Raw genomic sequence first — 18,314 nt, forward strand, 5'->3', positions numbered from 1 at the left:
TTTGATGTTTTATTTCTAAGTGTTCTCACCCAGGCGTATCTAGAAAAGGCATCTATACAGACGAGTAAATAACGCACTCCACCATTAGCATCAGACAGATTGGAAACTTCTGCTAAGTCACACTGAAACATATGTTGTAGTCCAGGAACTATTATTTGGTTTCTAGGAAAATTAACTCTTTGAGGTTTGTGCCTGACATAAGCAGGTTGAGATGACAAGTACTCTTTCACGATACACCGGGGTAATTTTGTATGTTTTTGTAATGATTAACACCACTAAAACTTCCCACAACATGTGAATCATTGTAATCTTCTAACATTTCTTTTTTTCTTTTCCAGATAGCCTTAATATACGACAACCAAGAATACTTATGGCTGCTATAATTTTTCTTTGCGCCTTATGTGTGGTTTGGATGTTACTATTCAAAGAGGGGGTAAACCTGATGATAATCCCCTAAGTTGTAATTTTTATTTTATTTTTTTTTTATTATTTACAAATAAAAACATCTATATGAAAAAAATATTGTCTGTCTTTTTTCTTAGAAAGTAGAAATTAAGTTTTAATTTTCCATTACTCAATAACCTTTTTAAAAAAAAAAATTGAGAAGTTACTTTTAGGAAAGAAAATGATTTCAAATATAGATTTAAAAAAAAATCAAAGTTGCATACAGAAACATAAGATGGCGCCAGTGTTTCACAAAGACTGTAAATAAATATATACACATCAATAAATTTACTTTTCAGGGTTTTCTTCCAGGATAGAAAGACTCTAAGCATCAGGATACCATTTCAACTTGCAGAGGAAACATCATAAATAGTTATGGGTAAAAATATATACATATAAATTTAATCATCAAAAAAAAACATAACATTAAACAAAAGGATATAAAATGAAATAAAAATACTTAATTTTCAGATTTTCAACTTGCAGAATGGATCGGTAGATGGCGACACAGTTTCTTGGTTGTTTCTACTGTCATGACAGTCTCAGTGCTTTTGGTAAAAAAATTTAAACATCAAAGTAATTTAAAAATAAAATCTTTAATTTCAGCTTTCAGAATGGATCAACAGATGGCGACACATCCTGCAAAGCTATGGAAATATATTTAAAAGTCAAAGTCACATCCTATGTGAATCTATTGAGAAAAATATATTTAAACACCTTAAATAAAATCGTTAATTTCAGCTTTCAGAATGTTTCAACAGATGGAGCCACAGTTTTCTGGGTCTTCCGTTGTCATGGCAATCTCTGTGCGTGAACTGTTGGGGCCCCACGTACCCGTATGTGGGAAAAAAATATATATATATATTTAAACACCTTAAATAAAATCTTTAATTTCAGCTTTCAGAATGTTTCAACAGATGGAGCCACAGTTTTCTGGGTCTTCCGTTGTCATGGCAATCTCCGTGTGCGAACTGTTGTGGCCCCAAATACCCATATGTGGGAAAAAAATATATATATATTTAAACACCTTAAATAAAATCTTTAATTTTAGCTTACAGAATGCTTCAACAGATGGCGCCACAGTTTTCTGGGTCTTCCTTTGTCATGGCAATCTCCGTGCACGAACTCTTGTGGCCCCCAAGTACCCATATGTTAGTCGAAGTCTACAGTGGCCACGTTTTTTCCCGCCAAATCCTTTGTTCTTGGGGATCTGCTGTTTGATGTGTGTGTGTGTGCGTGTGCATGCGTGCGCGAACCCACAATTCATTGCGCACCCTCCAACGCTACCTTGAAAACCAATGCGGCAAAAAACAGACGATTTCTATGGCATCAACCGACCAGAAATCAACGGCAGACTCAGAGCCGTACTCCGTTTATACCCCAGACCAATCAGCACATCGATTCATACCCCCTCCAATCAGAACAAGGCGAAATAAATTTCCTACGTCACACTCACACGCCACTCTTAACTATAACAGGCACATTTACACATATTCTTATAACTGAAAGGGTAGCCGTGGGGATAAGCACCGGACGGCCAGTAACGACGACATGGGTTTGAGCATCAGAAAAATTAAATTTATATAAAATTAAACTCGAAAATGAGTGGCGCCATCTAGCGGGCGAAATAAGGACTAAAATATATTTTTCCTCCGAATCGGCAACTAAGCCTCGGCGCAACAGCTAAACCTAAACCTCAAAACTGGGCACACGCGCAAAACCGAAATGGCAAAACAAACGACCGAGGAGGCAGCACGCACGAAAATTGACGCCAAAATTCATAGAGCCGTACTCGGCTAGAACCCCAACCTAATCTACTTGTATGCAAATTCCAACTGAGTCATGGAGCAACACTTGCAGTTGTCAGAGTGACATCAATATATGAATGACCTAATGGCGTCACACAAGTTGGAGGATGGTATGATGTGTTTAAGATAGTTAATCGATGAGATAGAATAATATCTTCCAGCAATTCACCTTTTTCATTTGTATGAGCACTATTCCAGAGCGTAGATTCGGTATTAGAATCCATCATTATGATGATGTGTTTGTCGTTAAGTGATCACAAAATTGTGTCAAGATAATTTACAAAAGGTTGTATAGAATCCCCATATTGAGAACACTGACACTACAGGGAAACTACATAAATCTGGTCAAACTAACCTTCCAAACAAACACACAGACACACACACACACACACACACACACCATATGTGTGTGTGTGTGTGGTATCTCTCGTGGCTCCTAGGTATTTGTCCATCTTCACCTTGTTCTTCTGTGTTGTTGCAGAACCTCTGCAGAGCGGGCACAAAAAAGGGTTGGCGCTTGTGTGTCAGCCTAATGTGCTGGTTTGGATCCACTATCACCTTTAGTGCTGAAACACACAAAATCCCGCACCCACCACCAGAGGCAGTGAAATACCAGTAATCCCGCTCCCAGATTGCCCAAAGCAAAAAAAAAAAAAAAAAAAAAACCTGTGTAAATTAACCTATTAATTATTTTACTCAGAAATATTCTGATTTTTATCTTACTTAAATTTAACTTTAAGGTATTGCGAGGAAATTTAAATGTTAAAATTTAACTATAGGCAAAAGCATTTAAAAGTAAAATTTTGTTCATTTTCTAGAAGGATATGAACATTACACACCGATACGTTAGAGACCCTATTTATAAGACGTCGCCTCTGTTCCAAATACAGTGGACACATTAGCAGGACATGTGCCCACACCCACCTTGTGCAGTACAAAAACTAGAAATTTTTGTAACGGTTAAGACTGGTCCAAAATTGCAATTGCAGTGCAGATTCTGCACTGGTCATTCCGCCAGTTAGAATCCTTTAACAAGCCCCTTATAAAAACTAGGCTTCTGCAGGGCATGAACCTGGATTGAGTGCTCCTGAGTGATCGTAGTCAGATCATTTGTTACTGCTTTACACCGCTGACAATTTAATTATAAAAATTTAAGATTTAAATTTTGTATACTTCCTGAATCATTAATTGTAGGTGTTCTATTATCTATGAATGGTCTTGGAACGAATCGCTTCAATGGCTTTTAGATATTCTTCGCATTTTGAGCCCTTAAAAGAATGTGCACAGTTTCTTTTTCTTTTCTTACAATTTGGACACGGACGGATTATCTCTGTTCGGGAAATCAGGCTAGATTATGCCCCATATTTCCACAATGCCCACATGTTTGTGATTCTTGAGTACATACTCTTGCCGAATGACCATACCTCAGGCATTTAAAACACCTGGGACAATTGTGTAATCTTTAACTGTATGAGATGTCCATACCAAATACATCCTATGTGCTGTTAGAAAAATCTTACGGATTGCGCCTGTAACTTTAAGAATCCAGTTGACACTGGACTTGTCAGGCTTAGGATTCGTTGAGAATCGTGGTTAAACCTGATCATTAATCTCCTCGAGTGTAAAACCAAGGTCCTTCAAATTCTTTTGGTAGATATCCTCTAGTATTTCATCAATCTTGACATCTTAATGAATATCGTATATCACCACAGTTGGGCCCAATTTCCTGGGCGTTTCAGGCTTAAGCCCACATTTTTGTAATCTAGGACAGTTTTTATTCTTTTCCAAGTCTTGAGATGTTGCCGTCTCAATCAAAACACCATTCCCGAAATTTACGCGTGTACTTAATCTTTGGATCTTTAATATCGTTTTTAATAATCGTTAAATATCGTTTTTAATAATCGTTAAATATCGTTTTTAATAATCGTTAAATATCGTTTTTAATCTTTAATAACTTAGTTTTTATTTCTTGTCTGACCTCCTCGCTAGTTGTCAAGGTACAGTTATCCTCAGCCTTTATTAAGATCACATGCTGCTGTGATGGCTTACTAGCTACTGCTTGTTTAGTTGCAACACTATAAATCGGAATGTACAGTTGTGCTGCCTGAGCATGAGACATAGAAGAAAACGCAGAATAAGAATGAGAATCCGAAGATCTGTTGTAAGTCTCCTGTAGTTTATTGAACTGGAACTTCTTTTCTTCCAGTTTGGCCTTTAAACGTTCATTTTCTATTATTACATAAGTAAGAATCTGCTCCATTGCAGACCATGTATCCTGGATCTCCGTTGGGACTTGTTTGGTTAATCTACCCCCATCCTTATTAATAGCAGAAAGCATACCTCAATGTTGTTGTTGTTGTTATTTTGGTTTTTAGGAGCATTAGCAACATATTGCACCGGAGATATGCGGTGGTCATTCCCTGACCTTTCCGCATCCTCCGTATTTGGTGGTCACGGGCTCGAACCCCGGTCTGATCAAGAAGCGTGTGCTACGCACTGCTGCTGCTCCAGTCCACCTGGCTATGGAGGCGCCTACATCAATATAAACACTTGTTCCATATGGGCACGAATATTTAAACTGGATTGAAATTGGTCAGCAATCTGAATAGATTTATCAAGTGACGGGGAATCAATAGTCTCAGACAATCTCACACAGACCTTATCAACAGCTGGGTGGTAGGTCTTTAGGGTCAAGCCTTTGTAATTCAATTCTGGGTTTCTTACGAACAGAGGAACTAACGGACGTCTCTGAAACACTTTCATCAGCAGTTTGTGTAGAGGTTGGTAAAACAGAAGAGACCTCCAAATGTTCTGGATCCATGGTGATTCAATAGTATTAAGATTTAGATTTTTTTTAAAAATTGTTTTCGGTATTTTCTGTAGGATAAATGGCCAAATTATGAATTTTTGAATTGGTTAGTCTTAAAAATCATGCCAAAGAATATTTTAGAAAGAGCCACAAGTTTAAAAGAAATTTTATGAAAGCCCTCTTCTGTGGTTGTCCTTTTTCTAGGGTTGCACTATCAGGCTATAGTGTACAATATACACTGTGCTCCCACTTTATTAGGTACACCTACTTAGTAGCGCGTTGAGCCTTCAAAACAGCCAGAATTAGTCGAGACATGGATTAAAGAAGATGCTGAAAAGGTTGTGCAGGAATGGAGTACCATGCAGATATCAGTGTATCACGCGGTTCCAGGAGATTCGACGGAGGTGTAGGCCTGCAACGAACAGCCTTTTCCAGCTCATCACAAAGATGTTCAATAGGATTGAGATCCGCGGACTCAGCGGGCCACTGCAGCAAAGAAAAGTTATTATCATGTTCCTGGAACTATTCCATAGTGATTCGGGCTTTGTGTACCGGCGCATTATCCTGTTGGAAGTAACCACCTGACAGGATAAGCTGTCAACATGAACGGATGTACTTGTTCAGCAACGATATTTAGGTACGTTTGTTTGTTTGTTAGTTTTTTGTTTGTTATTGGGTTTTTAGGAGCATTAGCAACGAAGGCCATATTGCTCCGGGATATGCGGTGGTCATTCCCTGACCATTCCGCATCCTCCGTATTTGGTGGTGACTGGCTCGAACCCCGGCCTAATCAAGAAGCGTGTGCTACGCACTGCTGCTTCTTCTCACCTGTCTACGGAGGCGCCGTTTAGGTACGATGTGGCATTCAGACATTAATCTATGGGTGTCAATGGACCCAACGTGTGCCAAGAAAACATTCCCCACACCATAACACTGCCCCCACCACCTTGCACAGTAGTCGTCAGACATGACGGGTCCACGGTTTCATGTTGTTTTCGGAAAATTCTGGGCCTTCCAGTAACATGATGCACCAGGAACTTCGACTCGTCAGACCAAGCAACTGTTTTCCAATCTTCGATAGTCCAGTGCTGGTGTTACTGTGCCCACAGGAGGCGTGCTCTCTTGTTCTTCATTGATAACAAAGGTACGTGATGTGCCCGTGGGCTGTTGTAGCCCATTCGCGACAAAGTGCGACTAGTAGTCCGTTGCGATATTTTGTTCTGCGTACCAAGGTTGTATTCTGAAATGATATGCGACATTTTGGTCCGTCTGTTTGCTTGCACAATTCTAGCCATCCTCCTGTGACCGCTCTCTCATCAACAAGCGATTTTCTTCCACAGGACTGCCGTTGAGAGGATGTTTTCTTTTCGTGGCACCATTATCGATACACCCTTGAAAGTATCGTGCGAGAAATGTTCAGAAGAACTGGCGTTTCAGAGAATGCTTTGTCCAGCACGTCTTGCACCTACTACCATGCCACATTCGAAGTCCGTTAGATCAGTCCTTTTTGCCCCAATCTTGCTACGGTTTGCACGCTTAACTGATACTAGAAAGGTTCTTCTGATGCATTTATATCCACAACTGTGGTCATGTGACTTGCAACGTTGTTGGACAAACCATTTGTGTGGACAGCAGGGGTGTACCTAATAAAGTGGGAGCGCAGTGTATACTGTAATATTATATATTATTATTTTTAATATTATTTCTTCAATTGTAGTTCATTCTAGAGAAACACAAATCCAGGTGTCACTAAAACTCATATTCAGCAGTCAATTTTCCTTCCAAAAACCTTTTGAAGTCAAAACCTTAATTAAACCAAAGGCAGTATATCTCGTAAGATGAAGAAAGTTTTCGTCTTCCAAACTCTCCTAAATTTATCACTTTTAACAACAAACTGGGAGTTGTTACCAACCCAAGAAGAAAAATAATTCTATGGCTCAGTAACAGTTAACCAAACAAGTACTTGTCAAAATGGCTGCATAATGTATTCCTATGGACATAATTACTACATGTAAGTATATGGAGAGCCATATTTCGTTTTGACAGTTTTCAAGCCACGTTGATATTTATACAAAAAACTAAAACTATTGTCATTGCTGACCCCCAATTTAAGTGTTACTCGTATTTCAAGTCTCGGATTACGCGTAAGAAACAAAAGATAAGAACTTACAGGAACCACTTCATAAATAACTATAGCATGGATTACAGAAGGGTCTGGATTTATTTCCATGAAAAATGGTATTATGTCCTAATGCACGGATTTCTACTATTTGGGAGTTATATACCATATTGTACTTTACAAATTGAAGACATAAAATTAAATATGTTAAGAATAAATTTGAATACAGAATTTTTCCTTACTCATTACTAGGATAGGACACAATAAAAATGCTGTTCAAGGGTTGACAAATGGACTTTGAGTGCCTTCTTGTTTTTTTCTTCTCGCTGTGTTGTACTAGAAGACATGGATTAAATATTTCTGTGAACTATGAATTGAGGACATAATAACTAAACTAATTGTGAGTATTAAACAAGAAAAGAACGGCCAAGCCTTCTTTTGATATTTGGACTCTGCCGAGATGGAAACCTGGACTTTACGGACTCTGGCATCATGGTAACGGTCTTATTGTGGCTGCTAAAGTAAATATATTAGAGAATATTCTTCTTCATAGTATTTCTTTGGAAAATACAAATGGTGGCAAAGGACTTTAGAACATGTGGGGGACACATTTTAGAGTTTAAGAACTTGGGTTTCGATCCACCTTAAAGAAATGAGTGAAGAGAACAATGTGAAAAGTACATCATGAGGATGTTGGCAGAACCCTTCTTGTGGTTATCAGCCTCTAAAGTTTGGGGAGTTGGTCTCTTTGCGACTGCCTGGTTGTTCTTATGGAACAGATTGTTCGTGCTCCTTAACTACCGTTAACGAACACGAACAATCTGTGTGTCCCAATTGGCAATTCTAACTCGCTCTGTTCTCATCTTAAAACTTGGTGCAGGCGTTTCTCTTTTAGTGGCTAGGGTTTTTCTCAGCAATGCTTTCCATAATAAGCTCGTCTCATCAACAGTATAAACGCTTTCTTTCTCTTAATTTGCTATAACTGAAGCAAACTTACTTTTAGCACTTCCACCTGTGAATGCATGATTTGTGCAATAAAGAAAACACAGGGAACATTAGGCACACGAGCTAACGAGGTCCTCCACAATAAATGCGCAGTTGTGACCCAACCCCCAGTGGTGTTGACTGACATTGAGCAGGCTTTCCAGGTGATCGCCATCCTGGTGATAAAGAGGCCAGAAACAATTAAACAACATAATAACATTCACAAACACTGCACAAACATAACATTGCACAAACATAATACTAAACACATTTCTGGCCTTTTACACAGTTCTGTGTCCCTCACAGTGTATCAAGGAGGAGTTGAACTGACGTACAGGTGCCGTCCTACAAAATATAATACTACACGTGTGTTGTTAACTTTGACCAAGTTATCGCTCCAGCGTCTAAACAGAAAATTTATTTGTTTATGTTTGCCTCTTTACACCGGAAGGCCCTACAATCTGGAGATCAAATCTAAACCGAATTGACTACAAGTTGTATCCCTGTCCATACTCAGATTGGTCCAAACGATATCGCCAACTGTCGGGGATGATCATTAAAACAATTAAGATTAATAATTAAATAAATAAATATTTTTCGGAGTAATTTATATTTTGCTAAGAATAAACTGATCCGTATTTATTTAAAATAACTGTTGAAATTAATTTTATTTTCAGATTGTAAGCAGGGCTCTGATCTGTGTTCTCGATAATGCAACAGACCTGGACCGTTTCTTAGCACAATTAAAGTCTGAAATAATGGTAAGCATTCTTTTATTTTGCTCAGTCATTTCTTAAAAAATGGGCGATAGAAATTGGAAAAGATAATTATTGGGAGCAAAAACATTACAGGATAATCAATATTTGTGAGTGTCAACAGCAGGAAACAAACCATCTTAACATCCTAATAGCAGAATGCAATTTTGAAGTTCCAACAACCAAAGGAGGCTCAGGATACAAATTACGTGGCAGGTTAACTACACTGCGCGAAAAAAGTTAATTAGAATTCTGCTAGATTAGTATAGTATTATCAATAAAATTTATTAATTTTATTAAATTTCATTGTTAATTAAATTATACTTAACGGAATCATGATCCAGACTACAGCAGCAAAGCAGCGTTCACAGAATAACCAGAGCTGTGGCTCGCGGGACAACCAAAGGGGGCGATTCTCCCACTCATCACAGGTCTAATACAATGCGCGAAGTGTGAAATGTTTGCAGATCTGTCTAGAACAGGACATGATCAAGCCAAGGTTTTTGCATGGTATATTCCTGGTGGAAAAGACCCGGGTTCGAATCCCATCGATGACGCGAAGAACTTTAGTGGGCTTTTTTCACTCCGTGGCTGAGTTAGTCGGACTCAGGCGTAGATAACAAGGTTTTTCCCCCGAGAAACTGAGGTTTTTTTTGTCCAGAAAACAGACAAATCGACCAGAGAACACACAATTTACAGACAAAATAAATATGGGTAGATGTAATCATTTACAGGGGACTCTAATATCATATTTTTTTTTTTTTTGCAAAAAGGATTGGTAGAACAGGACCAGGGTATATCTGCCAGGGACAAAGGTTGTTGATGATGTAGAACAGTTATTATTTTTTAAGGGCACAAAAGGTAATAACGTTGTACACGTTGGAACTAATGACCTTAACAGTAAGAAATCTGCAGATTTACTTAACAAATACAGGTCAATGCTGGAAAAAAGTCGCGAATTAGTATTGAATGTGAAAGTATCTGCAATTCTGCCCAGACACGATAGGAGGGAGTACATGATGGGAGCCTTGTCAATCAATTTGTCCCTGGAGAGATTGTGCAAGGCTCAAGGAGTAGAATTTTTTTCAGCCTGGTCTTTGCTTGTTGACAGGAGAGACTGCTTCTACAGGGATGGGATACACTTAAATAGAAAGGAAGAGGAATATTTGGTGAGCTATCGAGGCAGTGTCAGGGGGGTGGGAAAACTGCTAGTTTGGGGGATTCACAATCTAAAATATTAACAGTAGTCGCAAGCAGAGGCGAAAGCGATTCTTGCACAGCTTCTATTGTAATGAGCAGCTGCCTAGAGAACAAGTTGCTGGGAAATTCAAGAGCTGCTGGGAGTCATCATGATGAAACAAGTGTTAGGGTAACTAAGAATAAGAACAAGTACATGTATATTTGCACTTACACCAATGTTAGACGTATAGTAAATAAATTTGATGAATGTGAGGTGCTGGTGAAGACATCAAAGGCAGTTATTGTTGGAATATCAGAGACGTGGTGTCACACAGGTATAAGCAGTGCAGAATTGGAATTTGGAGAGCACAATGTGTACAGAAAGGACAGACAGGGTAGGAAGGGAGGAGGGGTTATGCTATTAGTTAACTATATAATATCGGTGTAGATTCACCACCGCTATTAGTTAAGAAACACATAAATGTAAGGAGGTGCATCCAGTTGACACGGGTGGACAGTGCAATCTTTAGTCTGTTTGGTGTGACATAAGCACTGGGAAATCTGGGAAAGGGAAAATGAAAGTAGTGGAATCTTATAGGCCCAATGACTCTGATGAGTACAATTAACAGTTATGCAGAAAAATATAATGGGCCAGTAAATCAGAATGTATTGGAATGGAGGATTTTAACTTTCCAGATATTGACTGGAACTTGTGAGTTGGTCAATCGCACACTGGCAAGGCTTTTGTGGGTATATTTTCTACAGCAACATGTTCGATAGGCAACCAGAGGGAGTAATAATCTTGATCTGATTATCAGTAGTGATTATTCTTGCATTAAGAATTTGCACATAAAGAACCACTAGGTGACAGTCATCACAATGTACAGTGGAGATAGTGCTGTGCTAAAAAGGATTTCTGAGGAAATTCAGATTTATTCAAAGAAATTATGAGTTTCCCAATGCACACAAGAATGAGTTTCCACAGAATGAACATTCTTCTCAGAATAGGTATGGACTGATCAGTAAAATCGCGTACAGATGCTGTCAAAGTGTTTATCATGACAAACACTTTGATTATCGATGAAGTTAAATAAAGATGAGACAATAGAGTTTATTATTGATTTAGAAGAACGAGATTGCCCATTTAAATTAAGACATAATAGAATCCTGTTCCAAAACTTTCTTATAATATACGTAGTTTCTCTTTATTCCAAAAGACGTTTTTTTTTTCCTTTATACATATAATTCTATTCAGAAATAGGTTTTCGCTTATTCTTGGATCAGTTTTATTTGTAAATTGCAAGCAGCACGGGCCGAACATCGAAAAATATTAAACGATATCATTTAGAACAGCGTATAATTGAAAATCTCTTTTCTCAGATGAGTAAGTTAACACCTTTCTTTTCCTGAAATATGTATTTTATTGGTATAAGTGGATTTTTGTTTTTTTTTTTACATTTTTCTTTTCTTGAATCCGTTCTTTAATGTTGTTTTCCAGAAATGTGTTCCAGACGACATTGAAGAAATTTGCCAGGAAAATTGTGAGTATTGATTAATTTGAAATAATATTATTTCTCTTTGAGAAAGTGATTATTATTTTTTTTTTAAACTCTAATATCAAATGTGGTCATGCATTTATTTCTTCGTATGCTTATCGTTCCCTCTTGGACTTTCCATTAGCTTGACCCTCGTTAGTAGTACAGTGGTTACGATTCCTAACCGTCGGAAACTTAATGACGACAGGAATTTTCATTAGCTTTTTTTTTGCCCATAGTGATCGAGTCAGTCAATCTGAGACAACAGGTAAAAGTGTTTAACTGGGAAACTCATTATCATGGACTCAATCATCCATCAACAAATTGCAACAATTCACAAACATAATTCACTACCTAATTGTGGTCATCGTGGATTTGAAACAAAACAAATGTCGAACAATCACTTAGTCCACTACTCTCAATCAAAGTTCTTTATATGATAACGGATCCCCAATGATATTATGCTCAAAAGCCATGTTGCTTGTATGAATTGGACGGATGAGCAAGAAATCAGCAGTGGACAAGAAAGCAGTGGTCACTCAGTGGCAACTGTTGTTGTTGTTGTTGTTGTATGTGTTTTAAGCAACAAGGAAACTATAGCCCATGAGTCTTCCGTATTTCGTATCATATTTGGTGTATTCAACAATTGATTTGTCTGTTTCCTTGACAAAAAGTCCCGTTTCCTGGACTGGAGCCATTTGTCTCTCACTCCAGGCTAATAAACTCACCACTAAAGTAAAAAATCGCCACTAAAAATTGCTTCCGTGATGATAAGATTCGATACACGGGTTTTTGTTTTTTTACAGGTTTTGACAGAATGGTTATCGTGATCATTGTGGTAGCTAGGATTGCAGAGAGGCTTATAATTGTGTCCAAAATGACCACAACTGAGTTCTCTGGATTCAAACGTATTGACCAACAAAGTCTGGATATAAAAAAGTTATACTGCTTTAATTTCGTATCAAAATAAAGTTAATGATAATTCAAATTGAAATGTCTTGAATTCCCACGTGAACTTTGTTTCTGTAAATTCTTGGTTCTTCCGTAGGGAAGGGAACATTGTGAGCGATTCCACCAAGATAAAAAGGAGATCGGAGAGAGAAAATAAGTAAAGTGATACCGAAATATGATTGCAAATTACTCTCGGTCTTAGAAAAGAAAAATACCTGCCTTAATGCATAAAGAAATAACGATGAACCTTTCATACGAGAACTAAATTAGAAGAAAATTTAAATTGTAAGAAATCTGGCGAACCACTTAATTCACTTAAATATGTTATTAAATGTAATAATGTAGTAATAAATAAATAAATTATTATTATTATTAAGAAAATTGATGGAATTAACAAAATGACTAGTTTTTATTCAGTTTGTGGAAATTATTTACGATAACAAATATTTATTCGAAGTCCGAAATGTGTGTCTAATACCTTTTTATATGTATTTCAAAAATAGGTTTTGAAGGCTGCTATTATCCGAAGGCTAAAGTGGAAGCGAGGATTCGACCACGGCTCTAAAGAAACTGATCGTGGAGTTTTGATATATATATATATTTTTTTTTTTAAATTTTTATCCTTAAATTTCTTATTTTTTGAATAGAAAAGAGAGGCACCAAAATGTTACTGTTCAAAGTGCACTATGGAAGAAGCATGCACAATTAAATGTACAATGAGCAATTTTGTTTTATTTCAATCAAATACGTCCATCCACTGTGCACAGCAGGAAGAAAAGAGAAAATATACCATCATACAGTTATATAATAATATAGCAATAAAGTTATACAATAATATAGCAATCAATGAAATTCCTTTGCTCTTATCAAATCTCTTCTAATTCATTTTCTCTCGGGAAAGAATCTTCTCTTTTGGAATCAGATGAAAGATTTAACATTCTTCAGGACTTTGCTTGCAAGAGATTTATTTACCATGACTACAAATCAACATTGCAGTCTGCAGCCGAGCTACAACTCCATCTGCTGAATTCTATGGAATCATTTCTTGACCTTCTCCCCACCATCACTTCTCGCCACAGACTGGGTCTGAGGGAGTATTATTGCTGGCACAGACTTGCTTTTGGGATTCCTCATTATCGTTTTGCTTTTCTAATCTTATTTCATTTTCATCTGTCCTATCAGGTATGCTCTAGCATGGTCGAGTGAGTGTGTTTGTGTGTGTATGCAGACTTCAAGTTTCTGGAGTGGAATAACGTTTTTTTTTTCTTTCTTGCTTTGCTTCTTTATTATTATCATTATTATTATTATTATTTTAAATGATCCCTAGCTTGCTTTGGGAATTCGGTACGAGATTACATTTGTATTCTTTTTTCGGTTGAAAAACCACGCCCCTGCGACCAACAAACTCAGCCATGTTTTGAAAAACGCCTACGAAAGTTCCCCGTGTTACTGGCGGGATTCAAACCTAGGCCGTTTTCCAGATAGTGTGCTGAGAACGGTGACTTTAACCACTGTGCTACCGCGCGGACTCTGACTTAAGGTAAAAGTAAGATGGTAATCCAGACATTTTACGGACCAAACGAATTTAAGGAATGCGATAGAAATTGCGTAGGCAACTTGAATGTCATACATAATGAGTCAATCGCGATTGACTCATTATGGATGACATAAAACTGATTAGGCTGGATTGGTGGATGGATAATGGGAATCAGGTCTCTGAGTCATCTGGATGAGAGTATTTATTGCAATATGTCAGAAAAGATACAAGGGCTCTATCATCGATCTGGTTCTCATAAGAGGTCCAAACTATGTACAACGTTTGACAGTTTAATTTCGCAGGTAGAGACCACATCATCATAAAATGGAAAGCATCCAAAGAAATTCAATTGGGAAATTAAAAGGGGAAGGTTTCAATTTCAAAAGCGTGTGACTATATCGGGAATTTCAGGAAAGAAAGTGGATTGCAAGTGTTCTTAAAGGTTTAACTGAATTAAAAAAAAAAGAAAGAAAGCATGGGATAGTTACAGATTACTGCGAGATATTCATTTATATGGTTTTCGTTCATGAATACAAAAAATGAATGAAATAAGCGCTCTTAATCGATTGAAGGGGAAAATTTATAGAAAAGTCAGCAGAAGGCATATCGTGTAAAATAAGTACTTTACTACTGTATTTATAGTAGAAACACCACTTGGACCATCGAAAAATGGTGACGAGTACTTGTGCGCTTATAAATAAGGGATATATTAATCTTGTAGAAGAATATCTAAGGGAAAGCTATTGAATATGAGAGAAGTAAAGGCTCCAGGAGTGAATGATATCCATCCAGCATTTATCAATCGACTTGTACATATAAACTAAAAGTGAATCCTACACGACCAACATGATTGTTTTCAAGAAAAACTAAACTATGTACGATCACCAAAACCTAAAATCAACAGCACATAGATGCCAATGCTGATATCCCAGCCTTATTATTAATGACCAATTCAGCTTTTCTTTTCACGATAATCATCATGTCGCCAAAGTTAAAAGATTCACTGGGACATTAGCAAAAATTTCAAAAACGAATGGCGCCTACAGTATAAAACTCTACACATTTTCTAAAATGTTGTGTTTGTCCGTATGACCACATATAGTAGAGCATTATGGTACATTACGGCCAAAAATCGCGAAATTTCAATCCAAACTCCATACAGTTCAGAGATTCATGTTCCTTGCTATTGTATGAGCATGTCGAATGGTTCAAAAATGGTGCTTGCTTCAATTTCTGGCTTGGGTTTGCCCTCTCGACTTGCATTTATATTTTAAAAGTCTCAATTTCAAAATAAGAAAAAGCTGACGAATTTGTTTAATGGAAACTTAGTATCTGATTTAAAGCTGCGAGTTAAGAAAGTACTTCTGAAGCTGTCGTCTTGGTTGTCTAAGATTAAACTGAAATTATCCCTAAGAGAATCGAAGACCATGGTTTTTAAACATAAATTAGATTATCGCAGATGATAGCCTCAGTTAGCTTGACAACAGGATTGCCCAACTATTTGGGAAATATCTCTATTGAAACTAATTCAAATTCAACATCTTATTGCTGTTCGATTGGACTCGCTTTTCACAGAACTCTCCTTAAAATCAACAGATCAGTTTCGGTTCAGTAAAGGACGCGGTACTAAAGAAGCTATGGTCAAACTCCCTATGGTGGGGCAGTTTGTTTGCTCTCCTTAGTGCTGTTAACTGTTTTTCGCAGTTTTTCAGTCTTACTCTTTTTTTTTTTTTTTTTGCTCAGTTCAGGTTATATGTGGCACTTAGAAAATGTGATTTTCTATTTCACGAGGATGTTTTCAAGGTTCTGTTCGCAGCCCACTCGTCTCGGATTTTCTCCTGGACAAGCTGGCTTTGCTCTATTCCTAAAAATACAGACAAGTATTCCAACAGTACTTCAAGAGTCGTTACGCCGACGATCTTACTCTTTTGGTGTATGGGAACTTACATTACCCCACTAGAAATATCTGCTAACAAAATTATGACTGATTTGTGTTCTTGGGTTGCATCTGATATAAATTCTTTTTCTTCAGAAAAACAACGCTTCTATATTTGAAAGTTATTCTATCTACATCTAAATCGCCTGTTGCAAGGCTTTATATATTTCCTCTCCATAGCTGTTTCTCATTAATTCCTTGGCAGCATTATAGACCATAAACTTAGTTTCGAATCTGCACGATAAAATTATAAAATACACATCTACGGTTGTCCACTTCTCTAACCAATCTTGGGCACTTAATCATCGAATACTTCGTCTCTTCATAAAGTCGTGTTTCTTCCTCTCAGTTTCTCCCACAACCAAGTGACGCCTGGTTGTGGTATGTTAAAAAGATACACTTTCTGCAAAATTCATCATTTGTTCAGCGATGCATGCTTTTAGTCATGTATCGAACATGTCGTACAATGTTAACGGCTGAGCTTCAGGTCATAAATGGCTCTCTTCTGCTGGACTTCCAAAAACAATCTTCCATGGATTTTGTTTCCGTCTTCATCACTCAAGAACAATTACCTTTTTTTGGATTCACTTTAAACACTCAGGGTTACCCAAAAATTGAAAAGAAACGATGATGGGTCTACCTTATTCAACTTGTCAGCATCATTGGTCCAGTATTTCTAAAGGTCTGGTCACATTTAAAATATTACGTTGGTTACTTTTGCTTTGCAACAAAATGCAATAAAATGGTTTGCCGAAATTTAACACATTTTTCTTCGTACTGGGCAGAATCGCTCACTTTAATCGGAACTTATGACTTTGAACTGTCTGATTCGCCTTCATGTTTCTGTGCCCAACCCGAAGATTGGAAGATTGAGCGATTTATAATGATCTTTGTCAGCCTCTTCTTACCTCTTGCACTTGCCTCTTTCTTGCCAGCGAATCTTCTCTTTTGATATCAAAGGAAATATTTTACCTTCTTCAGGCCGTTGCTTGCAAGTTATTTCCCCGCCGTAAATATATTATGCTTTTTAAAGCCAATAAAAATTCCTTACTTCGTTCACGTGATTCGAATTCGCATCTTTCCTGATCAGAAGTCCGGAAAAGTTGGTAAAAAAGAGACCTGGAGTCAGGCTCCTCGGTATTATACTAGTCAGTGAATCTCACTGAGATTCAGTTGTGTGGGCGAGCCACAGGCCGTGGCCTCCTCAGTTTTACTTTAGGTTATTTTGTAATAATAAATATTATTATTACCCCATGCGCATGTGTGGTCTTGTTTGACATTTTCTCTCAGTTACAGCAATTGTTGAAAGGGCTGAACAAACTTCGCAGTTCTATAGTGTGACAATAGAACCTGTATTGCATTAGAAAGACCAAAGAATGCAATGAAGTTAACAGTCCAATGCACGATGAACTACAAACAAGAGTTGATGGGATTCTTCCACTTGTTCAGAATAATCGCCTGAGAGGGCATAAATTGAAATTGAGGAAAGACAGATGTAGGATAGACGTGCGGAAGTTTGCCTTTAGCCAGCCGGTGGTTAATTGCTGGAACAAACTTCCATCTGTCGTTGTGGAAGTTGATAGGTTAAATAAATTTAAGGAGGAACTGGGCAAACATTTAGAAGGAACTGTTTTGTAAATTTTTTTTTTCGGCTGATGCTGCATACACTTGCTTTCTTGCATCACATGCCACTACTACTACTACTACTACCCTGCCTGCAGTTCTCAGAAAAATGCGGTCAACGTTAAACTTGAACTGCCATTTCACAGCTCATCTGTCTAACATTTTTAGATCTTGTTGCAGTAGTGTACCTTGATTATTGTCATTAACCACCCTGCACACCTTTGTATAATCAGCAAACTTAAAAATTAAACTTGAAATGCCTTCAGCGTGCATTCTGTGGGTTATTAGACACACAGTCTGAAACACTGATGAATCCAATATCTTTCCATGTTAGAAGATTTAGAAGTCCGGTTGGACCGCCTCCCTAAAATCCACTCATGCACACCTTCTCGTTGGTAAATCCTGTTCGTGAAAGCGACAAACAGGATTGACAAATACTTATAAATCAGACTAGAGTTTATTAACATTGGGGTAGTCACCGATTCCGCGAACATGTGGCTATCATCAAATGCTACAACTGCTGCAAGTTCGGACCCACGTCGCACAAATGCTCCCAGGCTGTGCGAACCTGCGGCCACTACACTGGCAAGGGCCCCAACTTCACTAACTGCCCAAATAAAGGCACAGACCCCAT

The 18,314-nt window shown here is 37.7% G+C and overlaps 1 protein-coding gene across 1 annotated transcript in view; it reads left to right on the forward strand.

Annotated features, from left to right (window-relative positions):
• Positions 1-17,213, forward strand: part of LOC150086364 (uncharacterized) — a 61,336-nt gene extending 44,123 nt beyond the window's left edge. Inside the window, exons 4-5 of the mRNA XM_090371288.1 lie at positions 8,842-8,925; positions 17,091-17,213. Coding sequence (XP_090227414.1) covers positions 8,842-8,925; positions 17,091-17,213 — 207 coding nt within the window. The remainder of the gene's footprint in view (positions 1-8,841; positions 8,926-17,090) is intronic.
• Positions 17,214-18,314: the final 1,101 nt, after the last annotated feature.

Source organism: Mastigoproctus giganteus, chromosome 4 (assembly GCF_048544385.1).
Source record: "Mastigoproctus giganteus isolate SK-2022 chromosome 4, ASM4854438v1, whole genome shotgun sequence".
Classification (NCBI taxonomy): Eukaryota; Metazoa; Arthropoda; class Arachnida; order Uropygi; family Thelyphonidae; genus Mastigoproctus; species Mastigoproctus giganteus.